At 34.9% G+C, this 19586-nt stretch overlaps 2 protein-coding genes across 12 annotated transcripts in view; one reads left to right on the forward strand and one right to left on the reverse strand.

Annotated features, from left to right (window-relative positions):
* Positions 1-19586, forward strand: part of CTNNA3 (catenin alpha 3) — a 1849311-nt gene that overhangs the window by 624052 nt on the left and 1205673 nt on the right. The window contains exon 8 of one of the 11 annotated variants that reach the window (XM_077125155.1): positions 18965-19028. The exons of the other annotated variants lie outside the window; for them this stretch is intronic. Within the exon in view, the coding sequence (XP_076981270.1) occupies positions 18965-19015 (51 nt within the window). The 3' untranslated portion in view covers positions 19016-19028. The remainder of the gene's footprint in view (positions 1-18964; positions 19029-19586) is intronic. 11 annotated transcript variants of the gene reach the window in all.
* Positions 1-19586, reverse strand: part of LRRTM3 (leucine rich repeat transmembrane neuronal 3) — a 193549-nt gene that overhangs the window by 43304 nt on the left and 130659 nt on the right. The gene's annotated exons all lie outside the window — the stretch shown is intronic.

Genomic DNA, 19586 nt, shown 5'->3' on the forward strand with positions numbered 1-19586 from the left:
TTTGAGTGACAGCCTGTTCAGGACATCATTCCTTTTGCCACTTAACTTCCCTGTGTCTCTATTTTAGTTAAGGTACTAATAAATGATATATAAGATAAAAACACAAACCCCAAATTTCAGTTGTTTAACAAAAGTTGCACATGTGAAATCCAAAATTAGGGTTCCTGATCTGTAGGAGATTTTCCACCTGTTCATTCAGTGGTATCCCTCCTGCCTCCTGTGGCACAGCCTTCTTTTACAGCTGGGGAGTCCTCTGCATTTAGCCAGTAAATGGGGAAACAGCATGAAGAACTTGGCATGGTTAAGTTTTATGGACTAGGGCTAGAAGAGCCATATCACTTCTTTCATATTCTATTGACTAGAATGTAGCCATGTGGTTATATGGTCAACAGGAAGGCACACTGGGAAATGTAGACTCTGTTAGCCCAGGAAGAGAATGAAAGCAGATTTGGGAGCAGCCAAATACCTTTAAATATTTATATTTTCAATATCATTCTACATTTTTTCTGCCACATGATTAGTATAATATTCTATATACATACGTAGAATATCAAGAAAATAAATGCACTTTATAGAGCTTTATAAAGATTACTAAGCCTTCTCATTTTAATATCTTTTTACCCTCATCACAACTCTGACAAGATAAGAACTATTAAACTCAATTTTCAGATGAGGAAACAGGGATTCATAGAGTCATAATGAGTTGTTCAAGGCCATAGAGCAGGAATCTGGTCAGTCTGGGATTGGTAACTTCTCTCCTGACATGGATCCAATATCCTTTCCTTCTAGGCAAAAACTATTACATTTTTCTAATGCTAAGAGGGAACAGAAATGCCTTGAACCTTCTAACTCATGTCCTGGGATCTTAGGCATCACTGTACTTTGTGTATATCTACCTATGCTTAATGGGACTTATTATTTAGAGCCATAGGCTCACACTTATGGCATGTGGTACCTGTGGAAGTTATATGGCCCTTCCATATCGTCAAAGAGAGTCTGTGAAACCATACTCCTTTTCTTTATTGAAAGTCTTTCCTGCCGCACGTAATTTTCTTCTCCTCAGATCTAGCTGAATAGTACCTGTGAATATGTATGTGTGAATTTCCCTCAGAATTCATCTTGCCCCCTGACTTGAGGAAGTCATTGCATCTTGTGTATATGAAATAAAAGTGAGAATTGAATTACTATTATTTACCATACCTGATTTAAGAATACTAGGATCCTGAATTCTAATAAGCATCTCAAACATAACTCATCCTAAACTGAATTTTTAATTCCACATGATATTTAGATAGTGAACCAAACAATTAAGAAATACATTTCTTTTGCCTTCTGTGAATAACATTATTGACATGGACAGAAATTAAAACACAAACTGCTGAGGGTTACAAGTCAAAATTTCTTCTAATTAGGGATATTATATAGAATTACTACCAATAAAGCTTGCACACTGGATTGCATACATAAATGGTGAGCAATAATTGAGGGTCTTAAGTGATATAAAATTAAATGTGAACTTAAACATCCCCATTTTTAAAAAATAATTTGTTCTGAATCTCATAAATTCATAAAAATTCCCTAGAGTTTGGTAATTTCAATTACATTAGTACTAGCAATAAATATTCATGAAGTTTAACAAACAGATCATTGTAGAAAATGAAATTTTCCAGACTGCTAATACTTAGTGTAGCTTTGGACACAAAGAGGAACATAATTCAGATTATAGGACACAGTCATATTGAAGTGAATGGAATTTTGGCATTCAGATGTTAGAATGATATAAGATAAAAGGAAGTAGGGATCCATATCCATGAATAAAGCAAGCTAATAGGTTAACAAGTTTGGGAAGATGGCTCAAGACTAAAATAGATAAGTGAACTGTTAAATAGAATACTGAAACATTAAGTAAAAGTTTTGCTCAAGTATGTATAGAGGGAGGTGAATCTAGAGTTCCATCCAGCTGGTTGTGTTATTTTTGGTGTCTTAGTGTTGATGTGTGTGTGTGTGTGCGTGTGCGCGCGGAGAATATAAATGCATCATCTGGTCCATTCTCATCTAGAAGGGCCCAAGAGATCAGATTGATTGCTAGCATGATCCTTTTAAAACTTCCTGTCTTTTTAAGGACCTTGTGGGATTCAACACCTTAGACATTTTCTAAAGCAGCCTACTAATAGAAATTCCGAGGTGCACAGACTATATTAGATTTTCTATATAGTACAGGTTAACCTTGCTTGGCTCGTGGACATTTGTATGTGTGACTTGGTATGTATCTGATGCCTAAAGATATATTCTCGAAAGAACCATTTTCAGTGGGTGAAGCCATGTTATATAATTTAAAACTAAGGCATAAATTCATTAGTCACAATCCTTTGGATGGTGCCATTTTATAGCTTTCTGACAGTGATATTCTTCCCTATATCTGAACCTCACAGGTTCTCTATTACCCACCTGCTTCTTATAGCTAGAATGATTTCTTGATCTTGCTACTCTATTAGAATTCAGAGACCCCTAACTTTTCCAAATCATAAAATTTTAATGGTTTTTTGTTTTTTTTATTTTTATGTTTTTTTATGGTACTTTATCTAGTTAGATTCCCAATTTTGTCATATCTCAGGCTATAATGTTGCCCAAATTAATTTAACAAGTGGGGACTAGTTAAAAAATGGACATATAATTTTGCATCAGAGTTATCACAAAGCATTTTTTACTATGTATTGCTATAAGGCTGTCTTGAGGGCCCATACTTTGTAACTGACTTCTGTGTAAACCTGTATTAAGTAAGTTTTCTCAATAGTTTGGTAGTGAGTTCTTATTAGGTAAACTGCCTTGATCAGGGTTTGGTTAGAATGATAGGAACAATTCTTGGTATTTCAAGCCAGAAATAATTAAATTTGGGAAAATTAGGTGCTTAAAGACCATTGGAAAGGCAAGGAGACAATAATCAGAAAAGATCCCTATTAACTCTCAACAGACTAGAAAGCTGTAGAAATCATAAAATAAGGGTGCTGATCTTGGCTATCTGAGGATTAAAGCTGGTGATATGCAGAGCACCTAAAACCCTTGAAAAACTCATGCCTAACAATTGCCTGCCCAGCACTGATGGAGGAGAGAATGAAGTTTTGTTTTTCCTTCTATGTTGTTCAAATCTCTCCCACATGCCTCTCATTAGCAGACTCTAAACTGGAACCCTGTCCTTTGAGCAAGGAATTCTGGGGGTGTAGCTTGCAGGCCAATTAATGCCTGGGAAAGTGGAGAAAATGACAGGGATGATACTAAATTTGATGAGACAATTTAGAACGTTGGCATTCTATTGAGTTAATCTAAATGTCATCTAAATGTCATTTTTTCCCTTTTTATATTTGGTATTCTCAGTTTGCCTGCCTTAAAATCCTATATCCAAGTTCTCTCTCCCTCTTTCGTTCCCTTCCTTTCTCCCTTTCTTCCTTTCTCTCCCCGCAAATAGAAAGGATATCTATGATATTAGAAAAATACCAAAGCAAGAAAATGCATTTTTTAAGTTAAACATCTGAATACATAAGAAATAATGCTAGAATATGAGTCATGAGTCATTTAGCATCACTAAATGCAAACCTTTACAGGTTATTGCTTTGCATGATAGTGTTGCTAGTGTGTGCAGAAAGGAGGACACCTTAGTGGATTATTTTTCTTATGGGAGCTGATGTGCTGTAAGGTATGGTAAAGAACAGTTCCTTTTTTATATGTGATCTCAACTTGTGCAACTTTAAGCAAGTTGCTTTCCCTTTCTGGGCTTTAACTTCCTAATCTATGAAATGGGGATAATAAAAGCATAACATTTATTGAATTGTATGACATAATGTATGTAAAAGTGGTTGACATTTAATGGGTTCTCAAATGCATTTTTTCCCTTCCCTTCTTATTAGTTTTCCAATATTGTTTCTAAGATTTGGACTCTGATTTTGTGGAATTAGGTGAAAAAAATATGTGGGTTGGTATTTTCTAAGATTTTTATGGTAAATTTTTCTACATATTTTTTCTAAGATTCTTGAACCATTTCTTTAAGAACCTGCTGTGATTGTAGAACATCATTAGCCAATGAAAACTTGATTTCTTGTCAGTAATCTTATTTTCCCTCTTACTTACTCCTCTGTATTAAGAACCTAGTTTTGTAATGAAGCTGTAGCCAATATTTTAGAAGAAAAGCTACATATTGGAATATGCATGACCACTTAGATATTTTCTTGCATCAGCTTTTTATGTAAACAAGATGTGGAGGTAGGAAAAAGGAAGCATTTATATTGAAACTGTTCCTTGTTTCTTTTGCTGAAATACTGCTACAATTTAAAATTTGGTAGCTTTTCTGTAGTCATGCCCTTGCTTTCATTTTTTAATATGCAAACTAAGCAGACTAAGCAAGTGCTCCTGTGAACTGCATAGGAAACAGCTGAGTATTAACTGAAAGGTTTGGGGAGGAGCAGAAGAAAGAAAATAACAAACCCATGGAAGAAGTCACAGTAAAGGAACTTTGGTATCACATATAAAAATTGACTTTCTGGTGAGTCATACATTTCTATTTTGTAACCAGTGGTGTCATCATATAGATACAATATCCATGTAGCAATAAGTTAGTGATTCCTATCCTCAGAGAGGCAAAGGAAAGATAAGTAGCTAATCTTAGGAAACTAGACAAAATGCTTCCTCTCTGCTTTTGTTTCTTGAGTCTCTGTAGAGATTAATATGTGAATATCACAGAAAAAGATAAGGTGATTACTGTCTCAGTGCTCTATCTAATTTTTCACTCAAACCAATTGTTCTCCTCAAACCATTCTGTTCATTAGCTTGGTTTTTCAGTAATTTAATATAATTATTGTGTTTTTGTGTCAGGTAGATTTAAATAAAAGTTTGATTCACCAAGTAGAGTTCCTTGGGCTTTTGGATTATTTGATATGCCATTTTACAGGGTCTTTTTTGTTGTTGTTTGTTTAATTCATTGTAGAAGTTGGAAGAGCTAGGCTATCTTGTGCTACCAAAAAATAAAATAAAACAAGCATAGTCTCAGTGACTTTATTCAACAAAAGTTTATTTCTTGTTCATGCTATAGTTACCCTATTTAGATTGTAGGACCTTGTTGGAGGAGAAATTTATTCCGTGGTCATTTAGAGACTCAGGCATATGGAGGCTCTGCAATTTTCCCCCTACATCATCTAGAGCAGTGGCTACACACCGTTGGCGGTGGCAGGGGAGGAGAGAGCCTGGAGCCCATGACTCTGATACAAAAGCTAGCTAAGCACATGTGGGTTTTTGCTGCCTCAGCCTAAAAGTGACACAAATACCTTCCACGGGCAGTTCATCAGCTACAATTTGTTACTTGGTCCTACCTAGCTGCATAAGGCACAGGGAACTGTAGAGGACCAAATAGAATATTCAGTGACCATAACTGTCCCTACTACATATGGTAACTTTTCCTTTTACTTGTCCATACTAGCATCTGTTTTTTGTTGTTGTTGTTTTATTTTTATTTTTTGTTTCATACTAGCATCTGAATTAAGAGGTCATGAAGGTCCTTTCATACACATACATATTTGCATACACAATAGCATGTTTTTACTTAGCCACTTGGCAGGTGATTATGTCATTTATAGAATTTTTTTTATTGAAATTTTTATTGGTACTAATTTTATCTGCCCCCACAAAATTAAAAACTCTTAGGGATTAGAAGCAGTGAATTCTTTTTTTTAGTTTCCCTTAAAGCACCTCAAATATTTGCATATTCTAATTGTAAAATGACTGATATAGACAAATGTGCTTTTTTTTTGAAACATCAATTTAGAAAATTTAATTAGAATAATGGTTGCTAAAGATGCATTCTTTATACCTAAATAATAGCAAATATAGTTTACAGGTGGATTTCAGTAATTCACATAACTGTGAGTGGATCTTCACATAAATACTGTGCTATGTGAACAATCTTGTTAAGCTCTTTGATGTTGTGACTGAGGCCTTCCAGTTGAGGGCCTTCTGAATAGCAAATGTAATTACGTTATTAGTAAAAACTATAGTCATGACCTTCTAATTTTGAGACATATTTACATAGAGAAAATGAAAAGTTCCTGATGTGTGTTCATATGTTCTCCATTTTTATTCCTTAACCTTGAGAACAAGTTTGGACATTCAGAGGAAACCTTCACTTGACCATCAGAAGACAGATTTACTTTCTGGACGACAGAATAGTCAGACCATCTCAATATAAACAAGGAAGTAATTTGAAATCCTTTAGCCTGAGGTATTCTCCAAAGGGCAGCATGTATAATCTTTCAGTGGTGCTAAGTCACCCTTTTCAAAACCCCTCCATTGCCCTATTTCACATTACCTTAAATTCATTTTGGCCATCAAATTTCTCTTTCAATTTAACTAGGCTCAACTTCCCCTTCCTGTCTTTGCAGCCAATCAATGTTTCTCAATTCTTCATTTAGTCCTTCTTCCCTTAAACCTGATTGATCTTAAAAAATTATCTTGCTCTTGCTCTTGCTCTGCTGAAGCAGCATTCACTACCATTTTTAAAGTTTCCCTTATTATTTAACATGACACTTTTCATTTACATCATTTTTATTCAGGATTCCATAATTTTCTTGCAGAATAGTTGTCTAGTTCATTTATCATATAACACTTGCAATGTAAGCAACTTGAGGAAAGAGTCCATTTCTTCCCAGCATTTTGAAAACTGCATGTTATGTTGTCTTGTAACTAGGATGCATAAATTAGGTTAAAGAAAGACCAAGGTAATTCTAACTAAAGGATTAGATTCCCAAGACTAAGTGTCCTAATTCGTGTATGCCAATATTAATCAATTCTTGATGAAAAATGTCTTCCTTTCAGCTGGCAATATTAGCAGAGTTTAAAGCCTGAAGGAGGATGAACAAGTATTTCAATCACAATAATAATAATAAATTACTTTTCTATAATGACATCATTTACAGAGTCTTTGTCATAGCTCCAGGAGACAGGCAGTCCTGGTAGTAACTCTCCCCATTTCACAGACAAAGAAACTGATCCTTTGTTTAAGGATCATTAGAGGTTTGCTTAGAACTCATGCATTCTGGTTTGTAAACACTCTGTAGAGCAGACCACGTTGCCTTACCCTAGTCACGTTTCCTCAGAGACATGTCAGGTAATTCTCACACAAAAAGAGATAGAAGCATATTTGGGCAAGCTTGCACTACTTGCAAAAATATTATAATCATCTTTATGTTTAGGTATTAGTATGCTGCTAAAAGCTTACAGAAAGCATCCCCTGTGTTCTGGTTAACAGAAAAAAGAGGGCCTTGCATGGCGATGGAGGATGAGAATGATTCCTTGTGACAAGGAATGTAGTTCAGAAAACCCATGAGTCAGTCACTCAGTTCTGAATATAGTGGAGATCAGGGCAGATGCATTTCTTTAAAAATGCTTTAATGTACTTCAATTATTGTCTATTGCTTGCTTATAGCTATTGTTTAAATGTAGTGATTTCAGGCAGGAATTGTGCCTGTGATTTTTTTTTTTTTTTTTTTTTTTTTTTTTTTTTTTTTTTTTGGCACATGCAGGCTCAGAGAATCAAACCCTTGGCTCCCGTGAGAATTTTATCACTGAGCTATCCTTGCACTACTTTGTGGTTAGATTTTAAGAGAGAAAGAGAGGGAGGGAGGGAGGGAGAGAAAAAGGAGGGAAGGAGGGAGGGGAATTATAAACTTTTCTGGTGAAACCAATACAATAGAAAAAGAACAAATGTAGCATCTGTATAACCCCATAGCACCTCTGTAAATAGCTGCAATGTGGTGCCCAGGATGTTTCATGAGATGCTATAACTGGAAATCTGATCACAGAATGACTTCCTAAGATTATAGACATTTATCATTAGAGGCATAAAATGTGTTACTGCATGGAGTCTGGTTGTCAAACAGTACTGGTATGGAAGAAAAGATCAGTTGGAAGGATATGACAAGGCCCTAGGTACATTGTAGTTTCCCGGTGATGTGAGGCACATCAGGTGATCCCTTATTATTCCTGCTGATTGCCTATAATTCTGTAGCTAAAAAGTAATTGCTTTGATGTTAGCATACCTTCCTGGAAGAAGATAGGATCTCTAGCTTCAGCAACTGGGCTTAAAAGTTTGTCTGATTACTTTCCTTAAGGGATGGTGAGAGGCTGAGACAGTATGAAAGACTAGTATCTGTGAAAAGAATAAGACACTTAAAGTGTGGGGGTGAGAACAAAGAAGAAATTTAGTGTTGGGCAGTGGTAGAATGATGATCAATACAGGTCTGAAGACCCAGGTTAGCCCCCTCATAACTTTACAGAGAACATGACTTGTAGTAAATCAACCTCATGCTGCTGGGTTAAGCTTCTTTTCAATCCAAAGTAATGTTTAGATCAGCTAACTTTCCTAGCCAGTTATCATACCAGAGAAGAAGCTGATCGAGTAGGAAGCAGAGCTGATAATACAGTGCTTAGTAACTATGACTAATTAAAGGACTTAATTAAGCTGTCAAAAAAGAATAAAGATGATCATGCTCAGTCAGTTCCCACTCTTTTGCAACTGGGAGTTATGAACAAATCCATTTTCTCCCAGGTATCACATGTTCCTTCCTCTCTTACTTGATACTTATGTAACCTTATTTGCACTTTCCTGAGATGATGTAGGTTAAAAAAGTAAATGACATACTTTGCTTTTTGTTTTATCCTGCTGTAGCAATTATATTCTTATCATAGTTACCTGTCAAATAAAATATTGGAATTTGCTTCTTTAATTATGACCTATTTTCACTACAGATTAACAGTTACAGTTATTATTTTTGTCATCATTGCTAATGCCAATTTCAATTATAATAAAAACCAAGGCTGACAGTGATTGGGCTAATAATGTCATTGTTATGTCCTGAAATATAGTAACCTGTAAAGGTTACTATATTTATAGCTACCTGTAAAGTTGTTTCACTAACTTATTAAAAATTAATAGAAACATTTTATTCTTTTCAGCAACATTGAATGAATTTATGGAGCATGGTAACTCATAATAGTATGTTATATTGAAATATTCTTATTTTCATTGTATTGGAACAACTTCCCTTACCATAGTAAAAAAATTTAATGTGAAAAAAATCTGTAGTTGTAATAAAGTGTTCTACAAAACTTTACTCAAGCAGGATAATTTGTCTTTTCAACATGCTGACCTCTTTTTAAGATAGTTCTTCATGTTACCTTCTATGTGCAGCAAAGTACCATCTTTCCTTACAGAACATTAATGAAGTTTATACTTCAGCCATTCTCCAGGCCAATGCATCATTCCTTCTCTGAATGTTACTTTTACTTGGAAATGTCAAACTTCTTTTAAATTATGATATATATTTAATATGAATAGTTAAGAATAAATATTTTCATCCCGCAGACATACAGATTGGTATAAAGCATTTTATCTTGAATTAGAATTTGTATACCAGCCGTATTTTATGATCATCAAGGCTCAGTTTATCAGCTCTTAAGGAGATAAGCCCCATGCATGAAAGACAGTTTTTATTGTAGACTGTATGTAGGCTAGCCTTTTATTTTCTTAGAGGGTATAAAAAGATGGCATTGTTCTTTCCAATACTTTATAAGCAAACTTCCTTCCCATTTCAACCATATAGTATACATATATGATTGCAATAGAACACAAGAGGTGAGATGAGAGTATGGTAGTATACACATGAGGAAACATTTTTATCAGTGTAAATAAAAACTGGAAATACTCCTCCTTGACCAGAATCCCTTACGAATAACTAAATCCATATTCATGATGGATTAATCCACAGCCAATTACAATGGTGGTTTATCACTGGGGCTTGGATGTTGTTTGGAAGATTTAAGATTCCCTTGATATCTTTATGACTTTTAAGAACCTTTGGGCTCTGTCTTTTTTCCTGAGCCCACTTTTAGCTCTGAGGTCTGAAATTCCCAGGCCTTATTTGAACACAAATATCAGCAAATTCTTACAAAGAACAAAGCCCATGGTAAATGATATGTCATCCATCTTTTCAGAAGCACTGTCTGCCTTCAAAATATTGTATTGATTATATTTTGGGTCATGTTAAATTTTTATTGTTTAGAAAATTTTCTGTAACATCATAACCTCCTCACAGCATTGTCGTCTCTCCAGTTCTGCAATCTATTCTTCATTGTCTTGGTACTTTTAATCAAAACAATACCTACCTCTTTGTTTTCTTATTTATACTTTGCAGTAGTAACTGTGAAAGGTTCTGTTAGTATTTCTGTCCAACCCTGCTTTCTATTCTAATAGTTCTATCCCACTCCTTTCACTTTCTCCCCATGAAGTTTATGTTTTATTGTAGGAAATTTCTATAAGCATCTTAATGACCTTTTCAAATGATGACAGCAATGAAAGGGAAAGGAGCAAAGTTATGTTGCCTGTTGGGTGCTACATTTTACATGGAAAATTGAGATTCAAAGAACCTTTGGACCTAAAACCAGTAGGAAGTGTGAAACTAGAATTTGAATAGGTCTTTCAAGCTCTACAACATAAGTCTTCCCTGTATATTCACTGCTTCTAATTGAGGAAATAAAGCCTGTGATGTCCTGATAATTCACTGAGTTCTTTCTAACAAAGTCAATTATGTTTTCCTTTTTTATTAAGATTTTTGGAGACCAATTTTTTTATAAACTAAGGGTTTTGCATACATGCTAAGTTTAGCATATGGTAAAGGCAATTTGAAATATTCCCTACAGTTCCTATAAAGTTTCAACAAGTATTTTGGGAAATGTTGGGCTCTTTACCTCACTACTCAAAAGTGGTAATGGTTGTCAGGCAATACCATTCAGAGAGACAAGACTCTCTTCCCAAAGCTACTTGGAGAATTTGGAAGTACCACTGCCTCAATTAATCAGAAAGGATGGTGAGCAGTATCAAACATTATTCTTAACCTCCCCCATTTATCAGACTTTTTCTCTATCTCCTCCATTTAGGAATATCCTACCTTGAGGGAAGAGTAGTAAGAAAAGGGTTAATCATCTGAGTATATTTTATAGTCTTTTTTCCATTAGGGCATCTATAAGGCATTAGTAGCTAACGATTCACTTTTATAAAGTCATGATGAAGTCCTATTAATGTATATTTTTGGGATTTTTGCTATAATGAGCCATTAAGCCAGAAATTGGAAAAAAAGCTGAGATTGACTTGATGTATCAATAATGTTATCCTGAAGTCCTGTTCAGTCAACAGGTGATCACTTAGCTTTGCATGATAGGAGGGTCAAGCCAGTCATGTCTATTTTTGTTAGGTTTTAATACTTTCATTCTGAAATATTCTTTCTTGATCTCCTGGAATACACTTTTATAGTTCCTGTCTAGTGACCAATATTTGTCACTGGGGTGCATTTTTTTTAATTAACAGAGTTATTGTTCTAAACATGAGGCACTGACATGTCTTGAATTACTATTTGAATCATCATCACCTTCTTACAAGAAACATGGAGAATTACAAAGGGACCTTGGAAACCAACCTGTTTTCTTTTGAAGCCTTACATATTAAGTGTCTAGAATCTAGAAGGAGGGACAACATTAATATTTAATTTTAGCAGTCTTCAGGGAGTTATTTCAGTTATATTTGAGTCCTGTGGAGGAAGGGAGGTATTGTTTCAAAGATGTGTTCCTTCATAATGTCATGAAGTAAAATTAGCCAAATTTTCATTATCCTTTTGGGAAGCTATCATTATATAGCCTTTCCTAGCAGGTCACACATAAACTTGTGCTCATTTAAATTGGTAGCTCTCAAATTTGTTTTGGCTTTTAGAATAATAATCTCAAAAGAGAAATTGTATCAATTCACTATGCAATTATTTTATCAGAGTTCTTTTCACCCCCCTGGTTGCCTTACCAGCCATCGTTTTTGCATTTATTTTTGCTCTTAGAAGACTGTTATCCAGTTCTTCAAAGATATTGACTGGTAGCATTTCCAGGGCATTTACATTCTTGAAAGGGACCCTCAAAGAGTAGAAAGCACTTAAGATGAAAACACATGAATCTGTGATGTTTGTAAAATAGATAATGGACAAAATATTTTTAGTACTAACTCTCTTTCAAGTCCCTTCACATAATAAGCAAATAGATACTGAATGATGGGTAGCTTGGCCCATGTAATCTGAAATCCTTAGCATTTTGCACTACATGTTCTTCAAACTTTCCAGAAAATGAGAATTACTGGGGCTACCTTTTAAAAATTCAGTTTACTTATATCCCAACTCAGACTAATGGAATCAGATTTTTCCAGAGAATAGACCATGAATTTGAATTTGTATTTGTATATTTGTATGGCGTTTTAGGAATGGTGTATTTGGGAAACTCATAATATTAAGCAACCCTCTCTTTACTACCTGCACTAAAGTTTAATGTATGAAAGTTGAAAAAGCCTTAAGATTCTAAGAGATGTGTAGTTTCCAGAAAATAAAACATCATCATAAAGTAGTTGTGTTATTATTGTTATAAAACTTTATTACAAACTTCATGTTTTAGAGGATGGTGTATCTATAACATGTTTTATATACCTACTCTAGAATAAATTTCTATACCCTCTTTTAATATTATTTTCTCATAACTTAAAGGCATCATCTTAATTTAAATACAGTGAACCTTCTATAGGGTTGAATGGTTTGGCACTTTGGGTGTGCTGAAGGAATAATATTGTTGCTTCAATTGTTACAATTTTTGAAATGTATACTTATGACTAATATGAAGTAGTTTCATAGCAAGAAAAAAACATAAGAAAGGATCTGCAGGTTTTGTTTCTGATTATAGCAAAATCATTGGCTGGCAGACAGCACTATCATGTGAAAGCTTGAAAAGTATTTCATTTGAGTGAAAGTTTAGATCCTGTTACAACCATCAGTTTGGTGGTATCGTTGCATAATGTTGACAGTTGTGAGTTGTTCAGAATTCAAATGTGCTAATGCCTAGAAAAATCTGTATTTTTTAGCTAGCATATTAAAAAAAAGTAAGTTAATTTTATTTTATCTCATTTAAAAATATTTAGGTAAGGGTGGCTTTTAATGGCAGGTAATAGCAAAAGTTGGAAGGAAAAAAACCACTATACGGGGAGCCATGAGAAAAATGCATTCTAGTTCACCTTGTCACATACTAGTTGTGTCATTTAGTTGTTAGCATCATCTCCATTTTTTCCCATTCTTCTTTCTCCCCACTGTCTGAAGGGAGAGGCCCTGACGAAATTTAGGACCCTTAATGGAGCATATAAAACAACACCACAGACTAGAGGATAGGGATCTGTTAGTGAAGATAAATGGATCTTTCTTGGCCCACCTGTTCTTTCTGTAGGAATGTTTTGGCTATAAGACTTGGGAACATACAGCTTGGACTAGAATGGTTTCTACTTGGGAATTCCCATTTGGTTTTCTAAGGCCAAAGGGGGCTGTGTTAGTGGAGCTCAGGGGAGAACAAGATGTCTTTGTAGGGCTTTTATAAAGACAGTGCTGACTGAGTTTGACATATTCTTCTGTTTTATCTCATCTTGACCATCCCACTAGATGGGATGGCAGAGCAGGGCAGGGCAGGAGGCAGCCTAAATCTACTCAGGAATAAAAACAACGAACATTAATTATTTGACTATATCCCATATTTCTTGGGAACTTGAGTACAATGTTAAGTGTGTAGATGAACTACACCATATGCCCAGAAGAGAAACCCAATGCTTGCTACTGTTATGAACTTGTTTCCTTATCTAAAAATTAGACTCTTAATGTCCCCTTCAAATAAAATTACATTTAAAAATGTGTGAATGAACCACAATGCATATAAGTTGTCTGTCAGTAATTAATAGCTCACTTTTCTTGTATAGAGATGTGTGAAGAAACTGGATATCTATTCTTACTGGTATTTGAAGTGTTAAAAATTATCTAAGAGAAAATAGATGCATTGAAATGTCTTTTAGAAGTCCTGACTTTCATTTTGTCTTAGATTGCCACTGAGCACAAGTGTGAAGGCCTTTATGAATATGTGTAGCAGATACTACATTTTTAAGACTGTTAGATTCAGAGGGAATTTAAAGATTATTTAGTCCATCTTCTCATAATACAGAGAAATTGATGGAGAATCAGAAGAATGTTACCCAGGTAATAAGATCCCATTCATGTGAGGGCGAAATCTCCACTATCATTTTGGCTTTTTAGATTGCTTATATCACTTTTATGGTTAATTTGTTTATAAATATTTTATCTCCCTGTAATGTTAGTTCTTTAAAACAGAAACTGTATCCTATATTTCTTTGTAATTATTCCAGGATTTCAATAAATAGATGTTTGTTGTTGTGGGCACTGATTTGTGGGAGAGACCTCCCTACCTCTGCAAATAATGTGGCTTGTGCTTTCATCCTGGCAAATAAAGAACCGTCACAGACATGAAAATAATCCATGCAAAGCTTTATATAAACACTTGAAGGGCCTAAAATATTAGAATAGATGAAACCATTGAATAAAAATCACTATCAATTACAGTCCACCCTGTTTTTAATAAACTTAAAATCCATGTGGATAATTTGATGTAAGTGGTCAGTTCTGCTTGTAGCCTGAGAGGAAGTGAATAAATTCCTTTTGGTGTTTCTCACAAAAGTACTTTAAATTCTGTGCAGGACACGAGTCTGGGGAATCATGTCAGCCTAGCGTACAAAAGCCTGGAGAGACAGGAGAACAGTGTCTCCCCACTGGAGCTGCTGAAGAAAATGGTCTTAGGTTTCACTGCAGGAACTGGCAGGCTAAATTTGATTCTCAGAGTCGAAGCTTACAGGTTAAGTTCTTATCCTTTCTTTAGTCTAAGCTGAAGATGTTTTTTTTTTTTTTTTCATTTTCAATTTCCTTAAGTCATTTGGAGAAATCTGATACTCATATTTTCAAACTATGTTTAGCTACAGGTTTATTTTCCTCTCTGTCATATTCAGCTGCAAAAATAAAAAAAAGGTAAACCTAATATGCAAGGAAGAGGAGGAGGTCTAGAATATCTAAACTGTTTGGTATTTGACAAATCAGTTATTGTGTGTGGTGTGTGGTGTGTGATATGCAAATTAAGGCTAATGCATCCCTCCTATCTGCATTGCAGATTATTCATAGAATGTGCAGTAGAGCATCATGGCTTAGTACTAGGAAACCAGGCAATGGAAATCAGAAGGAGTAAATGTATATCATATTTATAATATTTGAAACTTGTGTATAATTTCTGTATACCTCTCAAAGGCAAGAGTGATTTTCATTCCTCTGGTGGTGTTATCCTAAGAATAATTACTCACATGATATTCTAATTTTTTCTCTTAGCTAGTAATCTTTGGTATTTTGGCTAGCTGTATAATATTTTCTAGATTCTTAATTTGCTTGCATATATTATTGGTTTTGTACCTCTCAGTGAATGAAAATCAACATTCATTATATATTGATATTACATGCAAGTAAAATGAGGGGTTTGCTTGATATTGATATTTTGAATGAAATCTATGTGCTAGCTTTGTTTCCTCAAAAATATTAAGTATTAATTAATATTAATTAGTCAAAACTATGTGGACTGTCTCTCAGATGCATCTGGGGTTATTCCTTGATATATTAGATTTGGACAGAATTTGCTTCCTTATTCATATAAATGGTCTTCTGTGAGCAGTGTCTTTTTTGGTTAATCCTATTGTTACTTTTGTTGTTTGCCCCCCATCCCCCATGGACTGGGGCAGAAGATGAATAGAGATAAGAGAAGAAGAGGATAGTGAAGGAAAGATGTTTCTGGTCTGGACCAGATCAACCTGATTAGAGATGTGGCTATTAAGGTGGCAAATTGATGAATTTTTCATGCCTAGAAAGAGCAAGGCCCTTACTTTTCCTGGCAGTCTGATCTCCCCCCTGCTCAACCACACTTCACCACTTCAGACTGCTCATCCAATAATCCAAGGCCTAGGGATGTTGGTGCTCTTTTTTTAAGATCATATTGGAGAGTGGGAAAACTGGATGAAGCTTTCATTTTTAGAAGCTTGTTGCCACTGAGGAGAAGGAATGAGGGGAAAGCCATCTTTGATATCTAGAAGGGGGAATATTAATGTAATTTAATAAAGCAGAATCAGTTTTAGGCTAGTTATTTTAGCATTTGCTTCATGAAGAGATGGGAACTTCTAGGAGCAACTAGTAGAATCTTTAGCACCTTTTATATAATCTGTTCTGCAGAGTAAATGAAGAAGGGGAGTGTGTGAGAATTGGATTTTAATAGATAGGTGGCCAGAGGAGACGCAAACAAATTTATGGTTATTTTTCCCTACTACTTTCCCTTTGTGTCAAACAGATTTAAATATATTGTAGTAATACTTTTGCTTTCTTTCAAACACATTTCTTTTGCTTTCTTTCAAATACCTTTCTTTTAAACACATTTAAATGTTTTCCTGTCAATTTTTTTCCTTTATATTCTTTTTTTGACATATAACACTACCCTTCCATTTCTTCCCTCCTGCTTTATATCTTTTCTCTTGGAGTTAACTTCAATTAACTCCACTGCCACATTCTCCTTCAAAAGCCCAAGGGCTTTCCTAGAAAGAAGAGCATAACTAAATGTCTTTGACACCACTGATCAATACCTTTCACTATCAGCATTCTGTATTGACATTTTATACATCTAGAACCTCTACCACCCTAATAAGACTTAAGAAAAATTTTCTGATAGTTTCAGCAGGAAGAATTGGAAGCAATGTACTGGACTTATAAATTGGGATGGCATTTTTTTTTTCATTGTCCTCTGTCTAAAATCCATTTCTGGATAAGTAGAAGAAGGACTAAGATCCAGGCAGAGGTCCTGGTCCCTGAGTCATGACCTTAGGAGACATTGAGGTGACTAAGCAACTATTCCTATTCTTTCCTCTCTCCCCTATCACAATTTGTAATTATTTCTTCCGTATGCACTCCTAGCCTCTTTTCTCCTTCAAATGAATAATCTCAAAGGAGAATGGTGCCCAAATTTTCTCTGGACCCTTAATTCCTATCTACATACCCAAGAAGCCCTGTTAAAATCTACAGGACAGATGATGATATAGGCAAGAATTTATTTGTTCAGCACTTAGGACTAGACATTATGTAAAATATTTTAAATATATTTAATCCTAATGTTGATCCTAATAAGATAGAAATGATTATTATACAGCTTAGAAAACTGAAACTCAGCAAAATTAAACTCCACTTCTATTGTGTGCAGTGGAAGGGTTTTGAACCTCATGACTGTGCAGCTGGTTCTCTTAACAACTACTCCCTCCCTATTCTAACATGTAAGAGGGTTCATGTGTTTGCTTCTCCTCCTGTTCTAGACATCTTTCTCTGTCTAGTGTCTGGATTCCATTTCCATTCTTTCAAAACAAGTTTTTGAGTCTCTGGAAACCCCATTAGATTGATGCAACTGTTGTTCTGCCTTCTTGATTCTTTACTCTAGTTTTTTTTTTTTTCCTAAACCTCTCCTTTTGCATATCTCTTTGTGCATACATTGATCCGCTGGACCATGTGTTTAAGGTTCAGAAGTCTTACATGGATCTGAGTCCTTGTCTCCTGCTTATCAGGAGGATAAAAGAGATAAAATGCTCAGACAGTGTATTTATCTTCTCCCATCCCAATTTATAGTCTTTCTAATAGTTGGCTTCCAATCCTTTCTGCTGAATCTATTTTAAAAATTTTCCCAAAGTCTTTTTAGGGTATTGGGGGTTCTAGATGCCTAAAATGCCAAAATAAGGTACTGATATTGAAAAGTATTGCCCAGTAGGGTAAAGGACAATTAGTTCTGCTCTTTTTCTTTCTAGGAAAGCTCTTGGGCCTGCAGAAGTAGACTGTGGCAGTGTCTGCTAGCATGGAGTTAGCAGAAGTTCTGTGTGTTGAGAATCCCTGGCTTATTTACTCTGGTAGAGAGAATTAGATGATTAAGAAACTATATTCACATCTACTCTGATAGGCTAAAAATTGAAAGCTGGCACATTAGTCTTGTGGTAGCAATAAACTTTGGAGATAACTATATAAAACACATGGTAAATTAGTGAGAAGAAAAGGCAGACAAAATTTCAGGCTATGAAAATGACAGAGGGCTTTTGTATTGAAAGTCCATTGCTGTTATGTACTTCTACATTCCAGTATGAAATGGACAGTAGAGGTAGTTATGTACATAACAGAGGCCAAACTCCCTATCCTTAGATTAGCCATCCAGATATTTAAGCAGAAGTATTATGTTGGCTAAAACAATCCAAAATTTTGTTCTATTTTTTTCATTTTATTTTGTATAATGACATGCCATCATTATGGAAATGGAATGGATATACCATTATGGCAGGTAGTTATACTTCAGATGAGGGAGAAAAAGTCTCTGACCTACTCAGAAAGTTCCTGTATATGTATTTCTTTTTGTAAGAAATCTTTTCACATTATAGAATTTAGGGGAATAGATTAAAGGGCAGGTTACTGGATTAGGAGCCAAAAAGCTTGCACTGGAGCTGCCAGTGTAATGTAGTAGGGTAAGTCATTGCAAGATTTTGGGCCTGTTTCTCCTTGATAAAAAGGAAGATATTTCATGATCCCCAGGATTTCTGTCAATTCCGATCCTCTGTGATTCTACAAAAGTAGACTATGAACTCCTTGAGGGCAGGTATAGTTTCTTATCTATGCTTATGCCTTACTGTCACAAAGTTGTTCAATAAGTGTTGGCAGAATGATTTTAAAAACTAAGAAGGGTACAGTCAAGGAAGGAAATTAATATTTTTTGCATGTTTCAATATTTACTACATCTAAGAGTTAATGAGTTAGCATCATTTATCTGATACTACATTTGGCATCTATAGGGTGAGAGCTGTGCTACTGAGAATGTGAAGGGTGGGCAAATTAACATTTATTGATCTTCTATTTAATGTGGTCAGGAATTGGGCAAGGTGCTTTAAATATCAAACCTCTTTCAATTTTCACAGCTTCCTGGTGAAGCAGGTCCTATTATTTCCATTTTGTTAATGAGGAAATAGAGACTCCAAGAAGGTAAGAACCTTGTCTGAGGTCTTAGAGCTAGAAAGTGGCAGAGCTGATGATTCTGAGATTTAGATCCAGTTCTTTCTTGGCTCCAAAGAGTGTGAACTCTTTATTGTCCTGTGCTTAGTCATGCTTTTTACTGAGTAAAGATTGTTACTTTATCCTTATAACATCACTATGAATCATTTTTAAAAATGGGTGCAAATCATTAAAAGGAGAAGTTATCATACATTTCATATTCATTTTACAAACTTAATATAATATATAACTGTGTCAACAAAGAATAAGACAAAGCTTGACTCTGAGCCAGAGAGACAACTATCACTTTTCATAATGAGCACTCATAGAGATTAACTCACTGGAGGATCTGGGAAATTTTCCAGATAACATCAAACATAATATTTCTAACATAGCATTTTACTTTTGGACAATCCATTTTGACTCCATTTCTTCTCTTCTTAAAGGCATATTTTTATTAACTTTTGACAAATTAATGCCACTTTGTATTCCTATATCAGAGTGCTAAATGACCTTAAAACTCTGTAAAAAATACACATTATTTAAATG

This window comes from Tamandua tetradactyla, chromosome 13, assembly GCF_023851605.1.
Source record: "Tamandua tetradactyla isolate mTamTet1 chromosome 13, mTamTet1.pri, whole genome shotgun sequence".
NCBI lineage: Eukaryota > Metazoa > Chordata > Mammalia > Pilosa > Myrmecophagidae > Tamandua > Tamandua tetradactyla.